Genomic DNA, 15,991 nt, shown 5'->3' on the forward strand with positions numbered 1-15,991 from the left:
GGAGTATCACTACTCCAGGTTCGCCCCCGGGTCCCGTGGTGGCATGCCCCCTCACTCCTGGCATGTTGCGGTGAGGAACTCGAGCCTCCTCCCGAAAGATACACCATGCGTGGTGGGGGAGAGCATTACTGCCGTAACCCCCGCCGTGCCCGTCTCCCGCGTGGCTGGTGCGCTGTTGTTCACCCTCCTAGTGGCCCTCCCTCCCTGCCGGAGTTTGGCTTTCTGCAGTTCCTCCTTGAACGAACTGCAGCGGCCGCTCCCCGAGAAGTGGTCACCTCTTAGGCCCCGGTTCTGGCAGGTCAGGCACCTCGGGCTAGACCCCTGGCACTCCTTCTCCCTGTGGCCCTCCGTGCCGCACTTCCTGCAGGCCTTGGAGTTGTCGGGCCCGAGGCACTGCGCCGCGTGGTGCCCGTACCCCTGGCACCGGTGGCACCGATCTACCACGACCCTCTCGCGAATCCGGCAGACGGTCCACCCTATCTTGATCTTGGCTAGGGCCACCAGTTTCCGGGCAGTCCGCTCTGGCATTTTGCACAGCGCGGTCTGTGTTCCCCGGAAGCCCGGCCTCAGCCTTATCAATTCCACCAAAGGGGCCTTCAGGGCTTCCGACAGGGCCGCCCTTACCTCCCCCTCCGTGGTTACCTCGTCCAGGTCTCTGACCTCGACGACCATGGACGGCTCCAGGGTCGAGACCTTCGCCTCTCCCCCCAGAACCCCCTTAACCGCCACGCTCAGGGCCCGGGCACCACTACCGCCTTTCACTTCTAGGAGGACGTCACCCCCCCTAGTCTTTTCAACCGCCGTGATGTTGGCACCGGTCTCATCCGGGTTCACGCCCCCCTTGATTTTCTTCAGCACGTCGGCGTAGTTGGTGCCGCTAGCTACCTTGACTAATACCGCATCGGGGCGGACCGGCTTCCTCTTAGCCTCACCCTTCGGTTGACCACTTGGCTGGGCCACCGCTGGCGTCTTCTGGGATAGCTGGGGGGCAGTGGTGGCGGGTTTGGCCGGCCTCTTGGGGCGGCCTCTCCTCACCACCTCGCTCCAGGCTTCCTTGCTCCCCTCCACTTTCTCCTCGGGGCGCGGCCGTTTTTCCGCCGCCCCCGCGGATGGAGAAATCTCCTTTCTCTTTGACGTCGCGTTCTGGGCAGTCGCCCGCTGTTGTTGCTGCGACAATTGCCGAGGATCTCTTTCGGTCTGGGTGGCCTTGTCCTCTGCCACGCGTGGAGCCGTGGCCGCCGCCAGCTCCTCCTCCATTTTCCTCCAGGCTCTTTCGACCTGGCGGACGACGATAGCTGCCTTGGCAGTGTCTTCTTTCAGCGCCACGTTGGTGTTTTTATGCGCGAGGGCGAAGTCCTTCATGCCCTCAAGGAGGACAATCAGGGACTTCAGGCAGTCCCTCCCGCTCACCTCAGCGGCGCCGCTGGTGGCGCTGGGGCAACTCATCGTCCTTGCCCCAACTTTGGACTTGACCTTGGGGATTGCTCCCTTCGGTCCAGACACGTCGGCCTTCGCCTCCTTCCTCGGTGCCTCTAGGTCGACGAGGACTAGCGGCGTCTGTATTGGCGCTGGCTCCCTCGCCTGATTCTCCACCCAGTTGGTCCGCTTGGGCGGTGGTGATGACCTACGGAGGCTGGTCCTTCTCGCGAAGGGGTCAACCTCGAACACCTCGAACTCCATCTCTTCGTTGGTTTTCCTTGTGTTTGTTTTGTTGAAGTTATCCATATTAGTGAAGATTGTGTCTTACGACGGTTCGGCCATCATGGCAGCTGCACCGCGGTGCAGCATCTATCCCCGCCGGAAAGAACCCTAACCCCATACTCGCACGGAAGCTGCTTTCAGCTTGTCGGGTGGTCAGCCCTATCCATGCGATCCCCCCCTCCCCCCTTACCTCTTTAGGGTCTGCCGTCCGGGGGATTCCCCTGTCAGTCAATCCGAGACAGGGTAGGCCCCCATTCGGGTAAGACCTTGCCGGAAATACCCTACCAGCTGCGGGTATGAGGAAATACTGACCAGGTAATCCTCCATACATGCGCCCGAAACCCAAGATTCAACCCTCCGATTGGCTCCAGCCAGCTGCAAATAGCGGTTTTCCCACTTCAAACCCGCGGATTCCTAGAAACCCGCAGGAAAGGTACAGACATTTTTTGCAGCCCTGGTCGGCGGATTACTAGTCCGGCCTTGGCTAGTCTCGGAGGAATATCCTCGGAGGTCTCGACCACATCCCATTCATTCGCTTCCCATTCATTCCTCGCCATTCCCTCACCCGACCTCGAGAGGCTGGGCCGGTTGTGCTTGGTGGTAGTCGCTCATCTAGTCTCGCCTTTGCCCAGGGACTTTGGGGCCCTGGTCATTGGGTCCTCTAGATTCATTGCGACCGCCAAGCCCCCACACCACGACAAGGTGACAACCGACGTAGGGGAACCTTTTTTTTTTTTTTTTTTTTTTCAGCGGCGAAGGGGAAATCTTCGAAAGACATCCGGTTGTTCTTGGATGTCGTCGGATAGTGCCGAATTTTTACCGGCTAAAACCCCTCCGCCGCTCATCACCCAGGACGAGGCGGAACCGCTTTCGCATTACTTCACCTCGTCCCTGTGGCCGGCCTGTTCTCCTGGCCTCTCCCTTTCTTTCGCGACTCGGCATCGCCTTCTTGGTCTGCTTGTCGCTCCACGTGTCACTGCCTGATAGTTTCTGTTGGCAAACCTTTCACTTATTCTAGAAAACTACACACTAACGCACCATCTGGTGTCCTTATGCTAGTTATGATCACTGCTGTCTTACCAGCTGTTAAACAGTCAGGTCGCTAATTCCTATCAATCTAATTCACTAACACTAATTCATCTGTTCGTGGGGGGGTGTCTTCGCGCCCCTTGTCTTGTACACCCCCTCCATCCGTCAGCTTTCACCTCACTGTTTCCGCACCGCACTAGCATGCTTTGCGCGGTGCGGATGTGGTGTCCTCTTTTCACGGCTACGTCGGTTTTTGCAGCTTCCACCGTCACCCTCCAGTTTGACTTGGTGACCCCATTCTCCACGGTGGTGCGGTAGTGCGGGAACATGCTCTTGTGTTCAGCCAGGCTGCCACACTGGCAGCTGGCGGTGAACACTGTTCCGTCCAGCACCACCGCGTCACGCCAGGGGGGGTGCATTTTCAGCGGGCTGGTCGAGTTGACCAGCCGCTGGGTCCCCCCATATCGCCTTTTGAGGTAGAGGATGGCCCGGTTGTTACCCAGGTAATTTACATCACCGTAGGTCATCCGGACCATCGCTCCCACCCTTGTTAGCGTCTTCGCTGGAGGTCGGGGCTCCCCGCGTCGGGTCAATTTGTCCGCGTGTTCGGCCGCCAGGTCCTCCACCCTTGTCCAGGTGGCGTTGATGCCGCCTCCCGCTAGGTGCCCGGTGTCCTGGGCCCTCTGGTCCTGTAGCAAACCGCCGCTACGGAAACACACCGAGTGCGCGTATGGTATGTCACACGCGCACTCGGTCGCTCCCCCCCTCAGCCTGCCTACCGGCCTGATTGCAGGCCTTTGGGTTGTTCGGTCGGGCAGTTCTCGTGGCTGCTGCCCCTGTCTCTCCCTCTCCTCTTTTTCTTTGTTGCGCAGAACTCCGCTGATGTATTGCTCCGCTGCTTCCCACTTTCTTGGGGCCTCCAGCATCACCTTGACGAGGTCGGCGATGCCATCGACCTCCCCGGTAACACTCCTCATTCTGTCCCTTCGACCCCTCCATGCCGGGCAGCGGAACCAGGTGTGGTCCACGTCATCTTTGGGGCTATCACAGTGATGGCACCTTGCCGTCGCCTCCCTACCTATACGGTAAAGGTACTCACCGAAACAGCCGTGCCCGGTGAGCCCCTGGGTGAGGTGGAAGCTCAGTTGGCCGAACCTCCGCTCCACCCAGGGCACGACGGATGGTATGGCCTCCCTGGTCCAAGTCCCTTTCTCTCCGCTAGTCCACTCCTCGTCCCATCTCCGGATGGTCATCTCTCTCTCTTCTCGTCGCAACCTGGCCTTTGCTGCCTTGCTGTGGAGGCCTCTCCCCGTCTCTGCGGTGGCGATTCGCCTGCGCTCTTCCGCCATGAGGTGTGGTGGGATCAACCCCGCCAACACCATGACCGCTGCTGTAGATGCGGTGCGGTACGCTGAGGTCACTCTCAGTGCGCAGACTCTTCCCACCGCGTCAACTCTGTTCCTATTTCTGGCCACTTTCAAGGCTTCGGCCCAGACAGGAGCCCCGTACAGCATTACTGAGTACGCGACTCCCGCCAAGAGCCTCCGCCTGGCGTAGCCCGGGCCGCCGGTGTTTGGCATGAGTCTGCCAAGAGCTGTCGCCGTCCTCATGGCCTTGTCCGCGGCTGTCGCCACGTGCTCCGCGAAGTTCAACTTCGCGTCGACTGTCACGCCCAAATACTTAACGCTCTTCGCGGGCCTCACCTGGTGCCCCTTGACCATTATGGGGTTGACTCTGAGCTTATGCCTCCTAGTCAGGACCACCACTTCTGTCTTTTTTTCGGCCAGCTCCAGCCCTTTCTCGTGCAGCCAGTCCCACACTCGGTTGATGGCCTCGCCTGCCGTTACCTCAAGCAGCTCCGCCGTCCTCGCCGTCACCAGGAGCGCGATGTCGTCCGCAAACCCGATGGTGCTCACCCCCTCTGGCATCTCCATTCGGAGCAGGTCATCGTAGGCTAGGTTCCACAGGAGCGGTCCAAGGACCGATCCCTGTGGGACCCCCGCCGTTACCAGGCGTGTTTTCACCCCCTCACTGGTGCGGTACATGAGCCGCCTGTTTTCCAGGTAGCTCGCGACCATGCCCAGGAGGTACTTCGGCATGCTGGTTTTCCTCTCCATTGCCTCGAGTATTGCGCTATGCCCCACCGCATTGAAGGCGTTTTTGACGTCCAAAAGCGCCAGCAAGCAGGGGGTAGCGTGTCGCCCTCTCCTCGCATTCGCCTCTCTGGCGATGCTCACCACGTCTTGTATGGCCTGTATCGTAGACCTGCCCCTTCTGAACCCGTACTGTCGGCAGGCTAGTCCGCCCGCTTCTTCTACGGGTTCCGCCAGTCTCGCGTGCACCATTCTCTCCAATAGTTTCCCCGTGGTGTCTATAAGGCTAATGGGCCTGTACTTCTGGGTTCCTCCCTCCTCCGGGGCTCCCTTCGGCAGCAGGACGAGTCTCTGGCGTTTCCAGTCGTCGTGGAAGCGGCCCGTCCGGAGGCATTCGTTGAAGGCTTTCAGGAACGCCTCCGGGTCGCTTTCCACCGCCACTGCCAGAGCCTCGTTTGGAACTCCATCTGGTCCTGGGGCCTTTCCACCAGCTAGTTTCTTAGCTGCTTCCTTGAGCTCCGCCTCCGTGAAGGGGGCCGGCGGCTCGGTCTCTCCTGCTTCTCTTGGTGCTAGGATGGTCCTATGCACGGGGAAGAGCTCGTTCAGGACTCTTTCGATCACCTCGGGGTCGTCCGGTTGCTTCGTACCTCCGAGCTTCTTCGTGATCAATTTGTAGGGAAGCCCCCACGGGTCCTCCTCTATCGTGCGGAGCAATTCTTCCCAGCACCTTTCCTTGCTTGCCTTGATCTCCGCCCGCAGCCTTTTTTTGGCTGCTTGGTAGATCCCAAGGCTTGCGTCCGTTCCCTGACCCCTTGCTCTCTCCCGCTGTACCTTCCTCCTGCTCCGGAGGCAGTCCCTGCGCAATTGCGCAATCTCCTCGGACCACCAGTGCAACGCTGTTCTGCCTCTGGGTGGTTTCGTCTTGGGCATCGCCGCGTCGCATGCTGTGGTGATCCTTCTCATCAACCCGGCTGCGTCGGTGTCCTCTGGAGTCCCCCTCGTGCCGCTTTTGCGGAAGGAGCTTGCCATGGCCTCTTTGTTTAGTTTCCTGACCATCCACCCCCCGTCAGGCCACTTCCCCTTTCGTTCGACTCTCCTCCCTGGTACCCAGTCCATACAGAGGTAGCGGTGGTCACTGAGGGTTTCGTCCTCCAGGACCCGCCACCCCTTAACTTCGGCTACTACCTCCGGGCTCCCCGTCGTGATGTCGATTACTGACCTTGACCCCGTGCTCTCCCGGTACCAGGTTGGCTCAGTGCCAACGTTGATCGGGAGGAGGTCCAGCCTTGCCAGGAATTCGGTGACGGCTTGGCCCCTCGCGTCCAGCTTCGAGGACCCCCAGCTCGGGGACTTCGCGTTGAAGTCCCCAGCCACGATGATCTTGCCTCTCGCTGTCCGGATGCTGGCCTCCAGGCTATGCAGCTGGGCCTCAAAGTCGGTGGGCGCGACGTTGGGCGAGAAATAGCAGCTGTAGATGGTTAAGCCGCTCGTTCTCGCCCAGACGAACCCCTCCCCTCTTCCCTCCAGCGTGAGGGTGCCATGGAGGTTGTTCGTCGCTAGTATCGCCGCGTCCCCCCTCCGGTCCACCATCCAGTTCCCCTGCTTTCCCGCGCCGCTGGGCTCCGAGACTATCAGTATCCCGGCACCGTGCGCAGCGGCGGTCTGGGTCAGCAGGTCCTGGGCCGCATGGCTCCGGTTCAGGTTTACCTGGAGTATCACTACCCCAGGCTTGTCCCCGGGTCCCGTGCTGGTGTTCCCCTTCACTCCTGGCATGTTGGAGCGCTAAAATCGAGCCTCCGCCCGAACAGAACTCCCAGTGTGGTGGGGGAGAGCATCACAGCCTCCACACTATCCCTCTTCGCTGCTACGGTGCTGGCGACCCCCGCGATGCTTCGCCTGCCATGGCGAAGTTTGGCCTTGTTCAGCTCGTCCCTAAAGACCGAGCATCTTCCACTACCGGAGAAGTGGTCTGCCCTTGCCCCACTACTGGCGCATAAAATGCACCTAGGGGCCGTCTTCGGACACTCCTTCTCCTTGTGGCCAGCCTCCCCGCACTTTCTGCAAGCCTGGGAATTGTCCTTTCCCAGGCACTGTGCCGCGTGGTGCCCGTACCCTTGGCACCTGTGGCACCTATCCACCGAGATCCTCTCGCGGATCCGGCAGGCGGTCCATCCTATCTTTACCCTGCCCAGGGCCAGGAGCTTTCGGGCGGTTCTCTCCGGGACCTTTGTGAGGGCTACCTGCGTGCCCCGGAAGCCGGCCCTCATCCTGATTACGCCCTCCAGCGGCGTCTTCAGGACGGTGCTGAGGGCCAGTCTCACCTCTTCCGCATACGTGACCTCGTCCGGATCCCTGATTTCAATGCTCATGGATGGTTCCAGGGTAGACACCTTGGTCTGGTCCCCTAGTACCCCTATCACCGCCGCCTTGAGGGCTTGCGCGCCATTGGGACCCTTCAGCTCCAATAGCATGTCGCCCTCCCTGGTCCTCCTGACGGCTGATATGTGGACCCCCATCTTTTCCGGGTCCACCTGGCTCTTGACCCTCCTCAGGGCCTCCGCGTAGTTGGCCCCGCCCGCCGTCTTGATAAGGACCGCGTCTGGTCGGACCGGCTTCCTGGGCCGCCGCTTTCCCTCTTTCGCGGGGGCCTCGGCTGCCAGCTTCGCTGGCGCTGCTGGTGGTGCTGTGGCGGCAGCCACTTTGGGGCGGCCCCGCCTCACCACCAGGTTCCAGCCCTCTTGCTGCCCCTTTTCCTCTGGGCACAGCCGTTTCTCCGCTGTTTCCGCAGAGGGAGAGATCTCCTTTCTTTTGGAGGTCTTCCCCTCCGCTCCCGCCGGCTTCGGCATTGTTGTCTCGGTCTTCTCGTGTTGCGGTTGGCCCCGCACGGTCTGGGTAGCCTTGTTCACGGACGTCCGTGATCCCTTGTCCCCGGCCAACTCCCCCTCCATTTTGGCCCAGGCTCGCTCCACCTGCCTTACGACGATGGCCGCCTTCGCCACATCCTCTTTGAGGGCGACATGAGTGTTTTTATGTGCCGAAGTGAAGGCCTTCATGCCCTCAATGAGGGCAACCAGGGTCTTCAATTGCTCCCTTCCGCTAGCCTCCTGCAGGTTTCGCATCGCGTCGGGGCAGCTCATCGTCCTTGCCGCCCCCTTCACGGCTCTCGGGATTGCGCCATTGGACGCGGTCTCGTCCACCTGCATGTCCCCCTTCCTCGCCTCCACGTCGATGAGGACAAGTGGCGTCTGAACAGGCGCCGGCTTCCTCATCTCGACCACCATGCTGGTGACCCGCTTGGGCGGTGGTGTCCGGTGGATGCTGGTCCTTCTCGCGAAGGGGTCCACCTCGAATACCTCGCACTCCGTTTCGTTTTGTTTTCCCTGTTTGTTTGTTTTTAAGTTATCCATATTTATTTTGATTTAGTCTTACGACGGTTCGGCCATCATGGCAGCTGCACCGCGGTGCAGCATCTATCCCCGCCGGAAAGAACCCTAACCCCGTACTCGCACGGAAGCTGCTTTCAGCTTGTCGGGTGGTCAGCCCTATCCATGCGATCCCCCCCGCCCCCCTTGCCACTTTAGGGTCTTCCGTCCGGGGGATTCCCCTGTCAATCCGAGCCAGGGTAGGCCCCCATTCGGGTAAGACCTTGCCGGAAATACCCTACCAGCTTCGGGTATGAGGAAATACTGACCAGGTAATCCTCCATACATGCGCCCGAGGCCCAAGGTTCAACCCTCCGATTGGCTCCAGACAGCTGCAAGTAGCGGTTTTCCCACTTCAAACCTGCGGATTCCTAGGAAACCGCAGGAAAGGTACAGACATATCTTGCAGCCCTGGTCGGCGGATTACTAGTCCGGCCTTGACTAGTCTCGGAGGAATATCCTCCGGGGTCCCGACCACATCCCATTCATTCACTTCCCATTCATCCCTCACCATTCCCTCACCCAACCTCGAGGCTGGGCCGGTTGTGCTTAGTGTTAGACGCTCATCCAGTCTCGCCTCTGCCTAGGGTCTTTGGAACCCTAGTCATTGGGTCCACTGGATTCATTGCGACCGCCAAGCCCCTACACCACGACAAGGTGACAACCGACGTAGGGGACGTAGGGGAACCTAACCTAACCTAACCTAACCTAACCTAACCTAACCTAACCTAACCTAACCTAACCTAACCTTTTTTTTTTTTTTTTGCCGAAGATCTACCGCCGAGTTGGAGTTCCTCAGCTCGGGGGCAAGGAACCGCCTTTCGGCATTACATCTTACACCCGATCCAGTCGGCTTGGTGTGGCACCGTAGCGTGCCCCCCTGAGGAGACCAGCCCGGGTGCCCTCATCTCGCCCACCGGGGGTAGCCAGCTGGGGGCAAAGTTAGGCTCAGTTAGGCCCGTCTACTTTTCTCAACCGGGCTTCGGACCGGCTATGGCAGTCGCCCCTGGTCGCGAGCCCCTCCCCGTGGGGACGCGGGGTAGCCCCCTTCCAAGGGATGTTAGGTGACAGGGAGTTCTGTCTGCTCTGTGGGTATCGGCTCTGAGCCCTATCTTTTTCGCGCTTTCTCTTCGACTATGTACGTCCTATGGTAGATAAACTGGCTCCTGGGTATCTATCACGCCTATTTACCACCACCTAGTGGGTTGGCTTTTGCTGAGTAAATAAATAAATAAATAGTTGAAAAGTGCTGTAAAATCACTGGAGTAGGGGCTAATGTAAAATGTGTCAAGTAACTGAATAAAATCGAATGGGATGAAAAATCCTGTCAGTAGTTAAAAAAAAGAAATATCATGTGTGGGCATCGAATAGATAAAAAGTGATGTAAAATCACTGGGGTGTATGAAAGAACGAAGAAGAAGACACATATCTAAAATATAATAAATAGGTAGGTAAAATGGACTAGATAGTGGCTAAAATATCTTATGTAGATGTGGTAACTAGGTGTTTGTGGTCTCTTGTGGCTAGTACCCCTTGTTCCGGTCGCTTGCTTCTTTGGCGGAGATAAGCTCCATCATTTTCCCTGATATAGCTTTCCAGTTACCTTCTGTTTCTAACATGATGGTTATCATGTTGTCTGGGGTCAAAGTCGGTCCCTGGTACCCCCAGTTATCCTTTCTGATATCCTTCCAGTTCGGACATTCGAAGATAGTGTGCATTGGGCTGTCCACCACCGTCTCCCTACAATACTCGCATTTGGGGCTCCTTCTTCTTCCAAACTTGTGGAGGTATTCTCCAAACGCCCCGTGGCCTGTCAGGACTTGAGTGAGCGTATAACTCAGCTCTCCGTGGTTTCGGTGGTACCATGGATCGATGTGTGGAATCAATCTTCTGGTCCACGCTCCCTTGGTTGTCTTCTCCCATTCGCTCTGCCATTTCCTCAGAGTCGTGGCTCGTGCCTCCTTCTTTTCCTTCCTCTTGAGGCTTTCTCTCATCCTCTCGGTGAGTTGAGAGTCTTTCCTCAGGAGTTGTAAGTTATACAGCTCTCGCTGTTCTTGCGCTATGAGATACAGGGGCGGTTGCCTTGCCAGCACCTCTGCGGCCTCCGTGGAGGTCGTTCTATAGCCACTGATTATTCGTAGCGCCCCCATTCTGGATATTTTTTGTATCGCCCTGCGGTGTGTCTGCGTGTTCAGAGCCGTGGCCCAGACTTGTGCTCCATAGAGGGCGACTGACCGCCCTATAGCTGCGTATAACTTCCTTCGGGGGGGGGGGGGGGGCGCGGCCCGCCCATGTTTGGCATTAGTCGACCCAATATTGTTGCCGTATTTACCGCCTTTGACACGGCGCCTTTTATGTGCTCACCGTACGTGAGTCGCTTGTCTAGTCTTACGCCCAGGTATTTAAGTGTTTGGGCGTACTCAATCTGATGTCCTAGTACTCTAACCCTCGTGACTCCCTGGTACTTTTTCTTCTTGGTGAAGAGCACGGCCTCCGTTTTGTGTGGAGCTACCTCTAGGCCCTGTTCTCCTATCTACTTCACGGCCATATCCGTCGCCAGCCTTGCCCTCTCTGCCGCGGCTTGTGGAGTCTTTCCCACCGCCAGAATCATGGTATCGTCGGCGTAGCATGTAACGGTAGTGCGCTTTGGCAGGTCCAGGCGCATTACCCCGTCGTACATTACGTTCCAGAGGAGCGGACCCAGCACAGATCCCTGGGGAACTCCTCTGGTAACGGTCCTCGCTATAGAATAATGATCGGTTTCTATATTGATCCACCGCTCCTGTAGGTAGTCGCTGACCAGCGCCATAAGGTATGCGGGTGTGTCGGCCCTGCAGATCGCCGCCATAATATTCATCCATCCTGCGGTGTTGAACGCGTTTTTAATATCCAAGCATACCGCGCCTGCGGACTCTTTTGTCCGTAGCGCCTCCGAGATGACGTCGGTCACAGCCCTAAGTCCGTCGGCGGTCGACTTGCCCTTCATGAAGCCGTACTGGTGCCTACTTAGTCCCCTGACCTTACGCAGGTGGATCGTGAGCCTGTTAGCTATAATTTTCTCGTACAGCTTGCCCATAGTATTGAGGAGACAGATAGGTCTGTACTTGGTTGCTTCGTTCGTATCTTTCCGTGGCTTTGGGATAAGTATTAGTCGTGCGGCTTTCCATTCGATGGGGAAGTTCAGCTTCCTCATTAGTTCGGTATACAGGGATGGCAGAGCGTCTGGATACGCCTCCTGCAGGCCCTTCAGTGCCTCCATTGGAATTCCATCCGGCCCAGGTGCCTTGCCCTGGTTGCACGTTTTTAGCGCCTCGATCACCTCAGGCACTGATACTCGCAGGGTCTTGGCGTCGGTTTCCTCGACGACCCTGTCTATTTCTTCCAGGGTGAGTTTTGGGTGGGTTTTTCCCGGTGGGAAAAGCTCTTCCACCGCCTTGACGGCGTCCTCCTTGTACGCCGGTGCCAGAGGGCCGGGTCCCGCTAATTTTCCCGTGATGATTTTATATGATCTCCCCCACGGGTCTGCTTCCAGCAGAGCGAGGAGCTCATTCCACGCCCTCTCTTTACTCTGACGTATTAGCGTTTTAAGCTTTTTACGCGCTTCTCTTAATTCAGTAGTCAGCTTCTCAAGGAGCTCCTCCGACTTCCTTCTCTTGCGCGCTCTTTGGAGTATTCTCCGCGCTCTTGTGCAGTTCGTGCGGGATTTCGCGATGTCCCCGGTCCACCAATATACGGGGGGCTTGCCCGAGCATCGGGTCCTTCTTTTTGCTACCCTGTTCAGGCTGTCCACTATCAGCCGGATGATCTCCCGTTGAAGCTCTGGTGCTCGGAGCTCCTGCCACTTGGTGTTTATCCTCATTTGGACCATAGCGTTCCGGATTTTTTCCTTGGATGTCGTCCTCATGTTCCAGCCGGGTATGTCCCTCGGGCGATCGCATCCTGTGTTCCCGTTACCGACCTTGACTGGCATTATTCTGAACTCGATTCTCCGATGATCACTCATCGCCTCGATGTTCTCGATCACGCGCCATCCCGTAACTGTCTTGGCGACCGCCTGCATGGCGATGGTAATGTCTATTATAGACGTCGCCTCTCCTCTGTGGAAGGTGGGTATATTTCCTGCGTTAAGACACGACCAGCCGTGCGTGTTCATGGTGTCCACGATCACGCTCCCCCTGGGGTTTTCCTTGGTCCCTCCCCATGCTTGGGCCCAGGCATTCAGGTCCCCAGCTAGTTTGATGCTGATTCCCTCCTTGCTCGCAGCTTTAGTGGTTTCGATCACTACCTCGTCCCAGTAGCTTACGAATTCTGCCATTCGTTTATTTGGGGAAAAGTACATCGACGTGATGCCCAAGGTTTTTCCTATTTTAACAATAACGTATCCCTTCCCGGTCCGGATTGTCTTGGCCTGGGTCCTTTTGTTTGTGAGGATTATACCGGCACTAGCTTCATGGCATATCCTGGCATGAACTCCTGTCCCTATTCGGGGCGGCAGTTCAGAGGCAATTATAATGTCGACGTTATTGTTCGCCGCATCGGCAAGTATTAGGTCTAACGCCTGATGGCAGCGGTTCAAATTGGCCTGCCATATTGTCATGGTGGGAGGACGATTGTTACCTGCCATTGATGAGGTCTTCCACGTCCCTATGTCTGCCGGGGGTCTCTGCCCCCATGTCTCCGTTGCGAGTGCTGCTCCCGACTGGGGATCCAGCTGGCCCAGTTGCAGCAGGACTTCCTTGCTCAATCGAAGGCCTCCCCTCTCGTTGGTCCTTCCTGCGTGTCTTTGGCGTATTTCCCGCTTTCAGCCTTCCGCATTGTCTTGCGATGTGATCCGTCCTCCCACATCTGTCGCATTTGGTAGGACTAGTTTTGGTGTCGGTGACCTTGGCCTTTGTCCAGCCTACTCTTAGGGTACCCAGTTGCTTCAGAAGGTTCGCAATTCTTTTTGGTAGCTTGACCCACGCAGCCCTCTCCTGCCACGGGTAGGTGAACATTCTTATTACATGTGTTTGTTCCCTTTCCTCTGCCGATGTGGGGATCTCTGAGCAAATGGCGTTGATCAGGTCATTTTCATCTACTAGGATGTCCATACCCCGTATCTTGGCTGTAGTTCCGTCCCCCAGGGTTCTGACTACTGTGTCCTGCGGTAGTGCTTCTCTAAGGCAGGCCGCAATGTCACCCGCCTTTGCCGCTTCTGTGACGCAGAGTAGAAGTTTCCCCCCGCGTGTCATCCTGACCTTCTCGACATCCCTTGAGTTGGTCATCTTGGCTTTGACCTCCCGCAGCATGACCTGATACGGTTTTCCCGGCATGTCAACCATCACCGCATGTCCCTTTTTCCTTGGTGAAGTTTTCCTTGATGTCCCCGTTGATGGTGGGGCCTTCGCAGGGGGGCGTGTCCCCTGTCCGTCATGGCCGTGGTGGCCGTCGTGGGGGCGATCCTCGGCCGTCGTCGCAGTGGCAGCGGCGTACGTCTTCTGGCTTTCCCCTCTTCTCCCCTCCGTCACAGGTGCTATCTCGTAGGGCGCCACTATCTCGGTCTGGGTGCCGATTGACCTAAGGTACTTGTTGCCCCTGCTAATTTTCATGGCATCGCTCACCGTACTGGTAGAATTCCGGCTGGGTCTGTTGATCGTCACCCTATTCCTCTGAGGTGGCCCTGTTGCGGCTTTCGGGGGGTTCCTCCTGCCGTTTGTTTCAGGGTCCTCATCAAAATTTGTTTCGCTCGAGTCGTCCTCTCGTTCGCAGTTTCTCGCTACGTGCCCCGGGTCTTTACACCTATAGCAGACTTTTGTGGGTTCCTTGCACATTCTGGCCATATGCCCTTGGTCTCCGCATTGGTAGCAGGTGCCGGAGTCCTTCCAAGCTCGCGTTCTGGCTGTCGACCAACCGATCCTCAGCCTGCCCTCTCTGATTAGTTTTTTGGCCGCCTGTGCGTCCACTTCGGCGCAGGCTGTCTGGACTCCTGAGCCTTCTTTCTGTACCAGGAAGATGACCCGTGGTAGTTCCCCTACTCCCTGACTAATAGCTATAGCGAGTTCCTCCCGGGTTACGGTGGGCTCTATACCTGTAAATATGACCCTGGTTCTTCGAGGGCCCGGTATAACTGCGGTAAGTCCCTCTTCTGTAACCCTTTTGGTCAGGATCTTTGCTTCCTCCGCACTGCCGGTGTCGACTAGGGCGTCCTCGGTTCTTGCAGCCTTCCGCACCATTCTGACGTCTACGTCGCTGGTGTTGACCTTTTGTTTAAGGTATTTAACCAGCTCCTGGTAGGACTTACCCTCAGCCCTGATTATGACCATGGCGGCCCTTGTGGTTGCGCCTGTGGTTACTCCCCCGTTCGCTTCTTCTGCGTTCTGCAGCGCAGGGTTCTGGGTGGATTCCCTGGCGGTGGTCGATTCCTGGGTAGGGGTGTTGGCGGTGTTTCCGTCCTCATTGTCGCCTGTCGTCGGCATTTCCTCTAGGCTGCTCGTTGCCGTGGATGTAAGTATAGCTCCTCCTGTGGGGCGCTTGGGCCTTTTTTGTTGCGGGGACTTTTCAGTTATCGTTTCATCGCTACTGTTTCGGTCCCTCCGTCCTTCTGATCTTTTCCTACGCCTGCCGGTGTTTACCCATGTCTCTCTCACCTCGTCGACTTCTTCGTTGCTTAGATCAATTTGAGGTTCGTTGCAGAAGTCGTCGATCACCTTCTGTCCGTCCTCCCTTCTTTGATGGAGTAAAGCTATCAGAGCGTTACTAAATCTTTTTTCCTGCGTTATCGTGACCAGCATTTGACTGATTTTCATTGTCCATGTGATTATGAGCTCTTCCCTCTCGTCCGTTGGCAGGTGTTCGTCGTACAGCTCCTCTGTGATCTTACGAACACACCCATCCGCTTTTTCGCGAATTTCCCTGCGCAGGTTATTACTGCTGCCGTAAGTTTTCATGATACTCCTGCCCAGAGTAGCCAGTTTGTCCACCGTATCTTCTAGCTTTATCCTCCTACGGGCGGCAGGTGTTAGCTCCATCCGGTTCCTTTGGTCGTCTTCATCGATTATGATGCCTGACGAGTTTCCGGCCATTCCAGCTGCGGTGTAGTGAGCTGTATGTCTTGGGTCCTTCTTAGTGGGTCCCTCGTGGGTCCTCCCAGGTGCATTTTCCGGTTCCTGAGCCTTGGGGTCCACCCAGGAATTCGGGTTGTAGTTGCTGGATATCGACGGTCGGTGGCCTACTCCCTCACCCCGTGCCGCCGTGGCTGGGGCTCCGTACCCCTGCTCCGTAAGATTTTTTCCGTAATGTGCCTCCATGACGGGTTTTTTTCAGGGTCCCTCCCTGAGGTCACCGTTAGTCACTCTCCGCTCCCTGTGGACCTTACCGGCAAGGTAGAACCTACTGGGGCCCGAAGGCCCCGCCGGCATCGCTCCAACAGTTCATCACGGGGAGCCTCAAGTCCCCCACACCACGACAAGGTGGCGACCCTGTGGGGGGAACCTTTTTTTTTTTTTTTTTTTTTTTTTTACGATGGGAAAATGCCTTATGCACACCCTGCGTTTCACGCAAGAAACGCAGGGTAGTGTGGGACCCGCCCCCACTAAAAACCCACCGGCCACCCTGGTACGGGATGGGAGACTCCCCGGAACCACCGAAGCATAACTTCGGGGGGTCTCCCGGCACCTCAGCGCCTATGCGCTCCCTCCTAGCTTGGGATTTGCGTCTCCCCTTCCTCCCAATCCGCCCGGTTCACGATGCTTGCCTCGCGTCATACCT

The 15,991-nt window shown here is 57.3% G+C and overlaps 1 protein-coding gene across 1 annotated transcript; it reads right to left on the reverse strand.

The window, feature by feature from the left end:
* Window positions 1–2,517: 2,517 nt before the first annotated feature.
* On the reverse strand, window positions 2,518–8,759 carry LOC124295147. Its single transcript, XM_046744031.1, has 4 exons — window positions 8,607–8,759; window positions 6,662–8,203; window positions 2,907–6,605; window positions 2,518–2,691 (listed from the first exon to the last, which is right to left on the reverse strand). The coding sequence occupies exons 1-4, from the start codon at window positions 8,757–8,759 to the stop codon at window positions 2,518–2,520; spliced, it is 5,568 nt and encodes a 1,855-aa protein (XP_046599987.1).
* Window positions 8,760–15,991: the final 7,232 nt, after the last annotated feature.

Source organism: Neodiprion lecontei, chromosome 6, assembly GCF_021901455.1.
Source record: "Neodiprion lecontei isolate iyNeoLeco1 chromosome 6, iyNeoLeco1.1, whole genome shotgun sequence".
Taxonomy (NCBI): Eukaryota; Metazoa; Arthropoda; class Insecta; order Hymenoptera; family Diprionidae; genus Neodiprion; species Neodiprion lecontei.